Here is a 9,412-nt window from a genome sequence, read left to right as displayed (position 1 = left end):
AAAATCCTAAATCTTGATTTGTTCCGATAAATCCTGGACGAGATATGTACAGCAAACGAACCTATATATACAGGTAATCTTTGAGATTTTGGATATAATCACCTCTTAACTGACTTTAGCATCGGAATGTTTGTAGGAGGAGCCTCCCTCGAGTTTCATCAACGAAGATCGACTGAGCAGTGGAAGATTAGAAATGACACACGTCCCTAATAGGGAGGGTAAGATTTTGGCTACACTGAAGAAGAGACAAGGTTTGTTCCCAGACCCCCTTATAGCAGAAACATATACAGCTCTTCAAACAATAATATTTGGTAGTAAGTTGGGCTTGAGGAGAATAATTTTAGAGGGGGACTCAAAACAAGTTGTGATGATTGTCCAAGGTCACGAGCAAGACTTGAATTGTTTTGGTGTGCTAGTTACAGCCATTAAATCCAAATTGCAATGCTATGAAAGCTGCTCCATCAAACATGTACCAAGAGAAGCCAATTTAATTGCACACACATTAGGCAAGAATGCATTAGCAATTCCTGATTGTATTGGGGAAACAGAGGAAATTCCTCATTGTATTCAGACTCTGTTATAGATGTTTTGCTCAATGGAGAATTCTATGTTTTTCAAACAAAAAAATTCTATATTAAAAGTAATACATACAATATTAATTAAAAGAGATACAGGCGGGCAGGTGGAGAGCCCCACCCGTAACTCGCCCCTGCATCTCTAGAAATAGAGAGAATCTATCCACCCACCCACAAGGCACAAGCAGACTATCCGCTCTTGACCAATGGAGAGTGGGTTGGGGGTGCGAGCTTGATATGGGTGCCGTTCCAGCACCCTAACATCTTGGACCTTTTGACTTCAAATTTTCATTCTGATCTACTTAAGTAGGCGTCTGAAAAAACGCTACTGTCCAGAAGCATCAAGTAGTTATATTATTGAATTGATATGAATTTAATACTTGTATATCATCAATAGAAAAGTAAAGAAAATGCAAAAAATTTAAAAAATGATAAATTAATACAAATTATGAACAGTGTGGGATTTATTTCCCTTATTTATCATACTATTTCAATTACTCCAACTTAATATATTTTTAAGATATTACAACTGTATACCACATTACGGATATAAAAAAATGTGATTAATTCTTTAATAAATTTTTATTCAAATTAATTCTTTAATTAGTGGATGTGTTTACTGAATTATGAGATAAATTATTGTTAGCTTCATGAGTATTATTGATGAGTAGTATAGAGAGAGTAGGTCAACTTTCACTCTTGTCTATTTTATTGTCCGCGTCTTTGCTACATCTTGTATTTAACACTCGCGTTGATTAACTTTAAAAGAAAAAATTACATATAGTATACCTACGACCTATCTACTTAACAAATGTCTTCATCTTAAAATTATAATTTTAAAAGAGTAGTAACATATTTAATTAAAGAAAATTGTAATTAGAAAGAAAAACTTGTTTGTCCATAAAGCATGCAGACCTGGCGTACAAGAGAATGTGTTCATGAGATCTTTAGAATATATTATTTTTTATTTTTTATTACCCATTGGCTATTAAAAAGAAAAGGTTTCGATTGAAGAGATATTTTTTCTCAACTTTAACCATGTGCATGCATCCATCTTTCTCGTCTTCCAATGCAACAAACAACCTTAATTTATTGTAAATAAAATAATTAAGGTTAATAATAGGTAACAAATTACCGATAAAACAAAAATTAACAAAAAAAGAAAAGAAAAATTACTTTATTAGTTAGATAACTATTTATTATAATAAAATAGATATATGTATATATAATATGTGTGTTTTGTGTGTGTGAATATTAAGAGAATAGTCGAAATAAACCGTGAAAAACACGAAAGAATAATAATATAAAAGGTAGATCACGCGTATGAAAGGAATTAGCTGGCACTTCATTCGCATTGGTTCTAATTAATTGATCAGATTATTTAACAACATTCATCATATATTTTATTTTTATTATTTTCCGGTGTTTATATATTAGTGCTGGCTTTAGCTAAAAAGCAAAAGGCACTTTTTTCTTGTCAAAAAGCAAAATGCACCTAACAATCTGTTTGGTGGGTAACGGTCAATCTGATGATTTTGATTAAGTTTTACCTATTAGGCTTTTTTAACTTGTTTCAAATTTATCAAATTTTTCATTGGATTTATTTTATAATTTTTAAATTATGAAATTTATTTTAATATACTTTCTTAGTATTAATTGTTATTTTGTATTTAAATTCTTATTTACTTTAAATTAGTTTAATGTTATACTTTAATTATTTTATTTTATTAATATTATGTTGTAGTATTTTTATTTGCCTCTTATTTATTTATTTTTTTATTGTGTCTTTTTCTTTTGTTGGACTCTTCTATTTTTAGACTGGATTTATTTGAGTGTGTTTTATTTTTCTTTTGAGCTCAACCCATTCGGTCCATAGCCTAACCCGTGAACCTTCAACCCAGCTCACTAAATCTCCCCAAACATTGTTGTTTGGTCCAACCTTTAGAGCACTAGTACTGGTTTATTCATCTTTATTTTTGAAATCAAATTTGAATAAACTTGCTACAATTTTATCTATATTGGTTTATTTATCTTCATAATTTTAAATAACTATGAACAGTCGTTATTCATGTTTGAAGATGTCTTTTTTCTTCTTCAAATATTATTTTATTATTTTTTCTCTCTCCTCCCAACTCTTTCTTTTCTCTCTTTTCTTTTTTCTCTTCTCTCTCTTTATTATTTTATTATTATTTGATCAAAAAATACATAATCCAATATAAGAATTTTTTTTCATATTCAAAATCAATCTTTAAAATATATAATTTTATATATGAAGATAAAAAAACCATTGCCAATGCTCTGGCTTCTTAATCTCTTCTTTTCTTCTTATTCTTTCTCCTGCACGGCGTTGCTTCTCCAACTCCTTTCTGTTTCAATTTTCATCCATTTCTTCAAGAGAAATACTTTTTACAGTCGACAGATGCAGTCGGCGTGCAGTCGGCTATAAAAAAAAATTAATACGGGACCTACATGAAAAAAAAATTATTTTTATAACTTTTTATAATTCATGTAGGTCCCCTTGAATATAAAAAATTTATAATTTTTTTTTATTTATACCGTATAGCCAACTGCACGCCAACTGCATGCTGCGACTGCATGTAGCAAAGTCCTTTCTTCAATCCGTGCGGCTGTTACTTCTCTTCTTCTCATTCTTCATTTTATTTCATTTCTTTCCTTTATTTTTCATTGTGTTGTAGTCTGCTGCATTCCTTCTTCCTCTCCATTTTATTTTCGGTTCTTCTCCTCTGCAAGTCAGCGAACGCCGCCACTCATTCCTCCATTTTCAGCTGGTAATGGTTCCATTTCCATGTCTTTAATTTTTTTACTTCTCTTTTACTATAAAACCATGTAGATCTCTTCATCTTTAGCATTTATTTTTCATCTATTTTTCTCTCCATTTGTAGGTCTGTTCGTGAGCCTCCATTGTTGTTCTTTCTCTTAGTTTTTTCTTACTAATTTCGTGGCTTATGCTTGTGATTTATCCTCATTACATTTCCTTTTGTTTGGTCTTTTATTGCCCTATTTGTCGTGCCCTGTTTTGCGATCACTTGCAATCGCTTCTCTCCCTCTCCGACTCCACTCCACCACCGTATCCTCCCCCCTCCCTCAAACAATAGCACTGCGGCCAGAAGTTGCCGCCGCGGTATCGACGACATCTACCCACAATGAATTGAAGAGAGAACTTGGGAGGGAGGGAGAGTCGACAATGAGAGAGAGGATTTGTGTTCTAAAAGTGGAGAATAAGGAAAAAAAAGGAAATGAATAATTGAAAAATAAACGGAATGGACGGAAAAATAAGAAAAATAGCCACTTATATAATAGAGATAAATATATGGCATCAATTAGTTTGCACGTCGAATACAAGCTCAGAAGCTAGTAGAACAAAAGGCAACCACGTACCCAAGGTTTGTGGTTACAAAGATAATGGTCTATGATCTCAACACGACACAGACACTATTTCTCAGTACACGGCATAGAAAACTATTATATATGATCATCAGGCTGACAGAAGAGAGAGAGCAGAAATTAAGCATTTTTAATATTTTATCTGATCTGGAGATGCTTGTAGCTGGAATTCCCAGCTGGAACTGCGACCTGAATCCTTCCTCTTTGATGATCATCAGTTTGCCTAATAATCTGACTTGTCTCCTTTGACTGTTGACCAACCCCTTTGCGGCTCGAGCCAGCTTCTCCACCAGATTGATCTGCTGAGACCTTCCGGCGCCGCTCATTATGTCCGGCCAAGCGTCTGCGGCAACTTCTTTTTGCTTCATCAAACTCCGATACCTCATGGAACCTGCACATAATTTCCAATTATATATGTGGAGTTCGATCTTATAATAATTATGCGCATTAATCCCCGCTTAATTGCCCGATCCCAAACAAATTAAGAGGGGATTAACCTCTTTCATTAATGCATTTAATTGTCAACTATTTTTAATACATTTGTCTAGCATGCAACATCCTAGCACTTGATTTATTCACATGCATGTATAGCTAGAATTAGAACGTATCTATCATTTTTGGGAATTATTCCAGATGGTAAGCTCTTCGATCGCGCGTAAACAATTCGGTCTCAGAAATTAACCAAGTGGGTGCTGGAAGTGATGAAAGTAATCACATTCAAGGCTGCATACACATAGAAATTAAGGTTTTACTCTCAAGATTAGCTATCTGTAGCTCATTATGACTGCAACTCAAAATTAGCTTCACAACCATACCACATATATATATATATATATATATATATATATATATATAATGGCTTGTCCTTTGTGTTGGCGAAACATGTCTCCAGAAATCAATCATTTCATGAACATGTTAAGATAAGTTGAGTCGAGTCGTGAATAATAATATTTTGTAAATACTATTGAGATATGTTTAACTTTTTTAGATTGAGATGCATATAACTTTTTAGGTAAAAATGTATAAAGTAAGTTGAGATGAATTTAACTTTTTTTTATGAAAAATTGAAAAAGTAATAGATTCATCAATAATTAATTTAAGATGTCAGTTCAACAACTAAACAATGTATGGATGTGTTGTACGCAAATAATTGTTCCTAAAGAAATATTTTAGTAGCTTGCAAAAGATTTTCTTTAACAACAACAATAAGTTTTTTAATATATATATGATTATTTTCTCGTAAAAAGAAAGAAGCGTGCATACAGATGACTGTTCTAGTAGTATGAAATATACGGCCAATTAAACCATGCATATATAGATGGAAGAAACAAGAATGCTAAAGAAAATTGGGTGGGGATCGATCCTAGACCTGCTGCATTGCTGACAAAACCGTTGCCTCTGTCCGGCGACAATCACCGTGGGCGCCTTTGAATGAAATTCACAGACCCTATGACGGCGATGATACCGCTTTGCGTCGGTCAAATCAACACCACACTTCTCTGCCTGGCAACATGGCGGTGACACCCCACCAGAACCCGACCCTGTTCTTTTCCCTGCAGAGACAGCAACATTAACGCCTGCTTTCTTTCTGATCTGATCATTATCCGCAAAGCTTATCATTTCAACACCGCCCTCTTCTTCATCCAAGTCATCATCCACATCTTGATCCTCGACTATGGCATCCCTGTTCACCTTCTCTTTGAAAGTTCGCTTGCCTTCAAAGCTCTTAGCCTCCATTGATGATGAGCCGAATGCTGTCAAGGAGATGGTGGTTGGAGCAAAGGGGTGGGACTTGGGGGTAATGTAGGGGACGAAAAATGTAAGGGAAAGGTGGGAAAGGTGGAGGCCTGGACCACAAGCTCCATTTTCTTGAGTGTGTCAGTATACATGATTATGCATTAATATTAGTGAATAACAACATGTTGATGTAAAACAAGTTTGGAGAAGGATTTGCTCATGATGGAAATATTTGAGCCTAATCCATTCACATATTGGAGTGGTTGGTAGCTATTTATGGTTGCAACCATGCTTGACCTTTTAGAGTGCATAATATGTATATACATATATATAATGGGTAGTGTATAAATTATGGCCATTTAAATATAAGAAAATTTTTATTCTCAAGCTCATGCATTGAGCACGTTGAATGATGAAGTATTTATGTGATATAATTTAATTTGTAAGATAAATTTAAATTTTAAATTTTATAAATTAAATTTTATTATTTAAATAACGTAAATATTGTACTCTACCCATCAATTTTAAAGTTGAATAATTTAAAAAATAATTAATTACAAAAAATAAAATTAATTGATCAACTGAAACTACTTGGACATACATGTATCTCGAGTATTGCAGCGTATATTTAAAGCCTGTAAAGTTGTCACAAGTGTCGACGAAAGAGGCTTGAGACTGGGACCCATCATTTTTAACCATACTGCACCACTGCCTCAGCCTCGCCGATTGATCACTTCGTTTCAGTTATAAATACGAGTAAAATGGTACAACACAGTTCCTTCTACGCTTGTCGTTTAGATGGCCTTAATATATCTTCACGCTCTGAATCTCTGCTTTATCTGCCTGATCTTCAGCTTTGTAATTTCATAAATTTATCCTTGGGTCGTTGCATGAAGACGTTGCTTCGTATTTGAGGCTATATATATATATATATAGATATACGGATAGAGCTGGGGACTGTATATTTTGGTATAAAGAGGGGCAAGGACAGAAGAGTACTTGCCAATAAAATGAACGTCATGACCAGTGACCACAGTACTACTAAATACGTACAGATTAGCATTCAAGATGAATTCAGTGACATGACTTTGCAACATATATGTGAGTTCACATGGGCATGGTACCATGTTGTCGAAGAATGCATTAAAGACAACTCATCATTAATTACTCTTGTCCCATATCTCTTTCTTCTTCCAAAAATAATCCAATTTGAGAATAATTATATGTATCGGACAATTAGTTAAACCTAACTCTATTAAAAAAAAAAAAATTCTTATTTTCAATCAATTATTTTTAATAAAATGATTATTTTTAATTAAAATAAATTATAAATATTTTTTTAATTATAAAAAATTAGTCACGAATATATATTTTTCTTATAATGACGGGAGAATTAAGCTCATATCATCATGTTTACTTTGATGGATTTAGATTTATATATACTTATTGTACATGTAATTTATAAATATATATTAATTTAATTTTATAATTATGTTTTTTTATTAAAAATATATTTCTATTTACAAAACTAGGCTATTGTAAAATAGTGATGTTCATTTTTTTTCAAAGGTGATAATACTTAGAGGAACGACATTCATAATAAAATGTAAAACTTGCATATACATATATACACATACATCTATGTATATATAGCTTGGCATGATATATATTATCACACAAACCATTTTACAACCGACTTCGTAGATAGGATAACGTTAAATATAATTTTAAGATATTTAAATTTCACGCATTTGTTTAAGAAAAATAGAGTTTATTATTAAAAAATAACTTTTTATAATATAAATTATAATTTATTTTATTTTAAATAAGTGGACGAGACGCTTGGATATATTAAGACTATAAATATGAAATTTTTCTTCCGAGCACCATATATAGTTATTCGATCGGGGTAAAGAGAGGACCACCGTGCGAATTAACCGGCTTCGCGTCGCCAAACTTTTTTCAAGTGAGAATCAACATGTCATATCACTTCATTTTCATAGCAATAACGTGCATGCCCGTGATCCTCATGATTATTTAGTTGAATTTTGGTCCCCTAGCTCATGTCATTCACGGATTCTTCCCTTTATTACAATCTATTATCCAGTATCATAAAGCTTCGTCACTTTCCATTAAGATGCAAACATGTATCATTATTTTAACTCAATATTGTTTTTCTGTACGTACATCATCATGTTGTTCATTGTAATTCTTGGAGTAATATCATAACATTCAAACTTCTGAAATCAGAAAGGGGCATGGAGGCCGTTGTGTCACTAAAAGAGGATGAGATCATAGATGTACGTACACAGATTATATAATAAACTCAAACTCGAATAATGATCAAATAAAACTTAAATCATGAGCAAAAAACTTAAACTATTCATTACTGATTTATTTATACAACATACCACTCTACGATCAGAGTTGATGGTACTAGACTTGTTTTACACATGGCTTAATTTTTGGCTTATGCACTATAAGTGGTACAGAGATACTGGTATTGGGAAGATAAGTAGGTACGTCCGTTGCACTTTCAAAACCAAATCGGTGGGTCTTTCAGGAACTGCTTTTGTTTTTTGTTTTTCTATCTATCGCGTTTTCTTTTTTATCATTCCCCCTAGCTAACCTACACTTTAATATGTCGATTTATGCGCAGAAAATAGACTGCGCATCAGATACCCCCCAAGCCCCATCGCCAGCCCATCGACACGTTTGAATGCGGACAACAAACCAGGCATTTAATTTGTTGCATCTTGACAGCACACCACCCCATAGTGCACTGCACTGCTGCAATCCACAAAGCCATTCAAAAATGCCTCAAAAAAGGCCGTCAAAACTCAGTTGGGTCTCAAAAATAGACCTGCGTATCAGATTCCCCGGAACCACCCCCTCTGTATTTTTCGCGACGACCCAATGCGATAAGGGACAAGGCTTTCTTTTGTATCACGACAGGACAGGACAGCACTCAGCTGCGCCATCCCTGCTATCCACAGAGTCACCCATAATGCCTCACGACAGAAAAGAATAAGAATAATAATAGATTTGTTACCCCTTATCATCTATTTATTATTATTTTTATTTACTTAATAATTAAAAAAATAATTATTTGTGAAGTTATATATTTTTTAATTTTTTTTAATGATTAAGGATGTTAAAAAAGTATTTAAAATAAAATAATAATAAAATAAAAATTTTAAATATAGTAGTAGAGGAATGGTAATAAAGCAGTAAGAATATCTTCATCCCAGACAAAAACTGAGGTATCATGCCTGTTCTTAAAGACAGCCACTGATCACAAGCTCACAGAGATCTAAAGATAGCTTTGGACGGTTGAAACTGCACCTTCTTAAAACGCCTAAGAAGTTTCACATCGCCACAGTACTCGATCTCACACTCCATGGCAATGGACCTGAGGCCTTTGTATTTAGTTGTGAGTTCCCTTTCATAACGAAGGGCCCACGCATATCCGAAGCCAAGGCCCATAATCGTGTAAAACACAGGGACTTAAGCTATTTAGTTATATAGTTAATTTGAGATATTTTGAATTATAATGAAATTTTTTAATTAAAATAAGATGAAATAGTTTATAAGAAAATATATTTAGATAATGAGATGTTTTTATTTTTTAAGATTTAAAAAAATGTGTAGATCCTAATTGGGAGTGGATATGTACTATTTATTTACTATTATGT

At 33.1% G+C, this 9,412-nt stretch overlaps 1 protein-coding gene and 1 long non-coding RNA gene across 2 annotated transcripts; one reads left to right on the top strand and one right to left on the bottom strand.

The window, feature by feature from the left end:
- Positions 1-3,188: 3,188 nt before the first annotated feature.
- On the top strand, positions 3,189-4,542 carry LOC122280697. The gene is made up of 2 exons (XR_006230007.1): positions 3,189-3,364; positions 3,479-4,542. It is a non-coding gene; the product is annotated as an uncharacterized LOC122280697 (long non-coding RNA).
- Positions 3,870-5,952, bottom strand: LOC122280696 (squamosa promoter-binding-like protein 3). The gene is made up of 2 exons (XM_043091678.1): positions 5,350-5,952; positions 3,870-4,371 (listed from the first exon to the last, which is right to left on the bottom strand). Exons 1-2 carry the CDS (start codon positions 5,715-5,717, stop codon positions 4,119-4,121), a joined length of 621 nt encoding a protein of 206 aa, XP_042947612.1. The 5' UTR covers positions 5,718-5,952; the 3' UTR covers positions 3,870-4,118.
- Positions 5,953-9,412: the final 3,460 nt, after the last annotated feature.

Source organism: Carya illinoinensis, chromosome 11, assembly GCF_018687715.1.
Source record: "Carya illinoinensis cultivar Pawnee chromosome 11, C.illinoinensisPawnee_v1, whole genome shotgun sequence".
Classification (NCBI taxonomy): domain Eukaryota; kingdom Viridiplantae; phylum Streptophyta; class Magnoliopsida; order Fagales; family Juglandaceae; genus Carya; species Carya illinoinensis.
This window is presented reverse-complemented; position numbering and strand designations above follow the sequence as displayed.

Coding starts and splice junctions, on each gene's coding strand:
- LOC122280696 (XM_043091678.1), bottom strand. CDS start 5,717: ATGGAGGCTAAGAGCTTTGAAGGCAAGCGAACTTTCAAAGAGAAGGTG. Junction 4,372..5,349: donor TTTTGTCAGCAATGCAGCAG/GTCTAGGATCGA, acceptor AATTATGTGCAG/GTTCCATGAGGTATCGGAGT.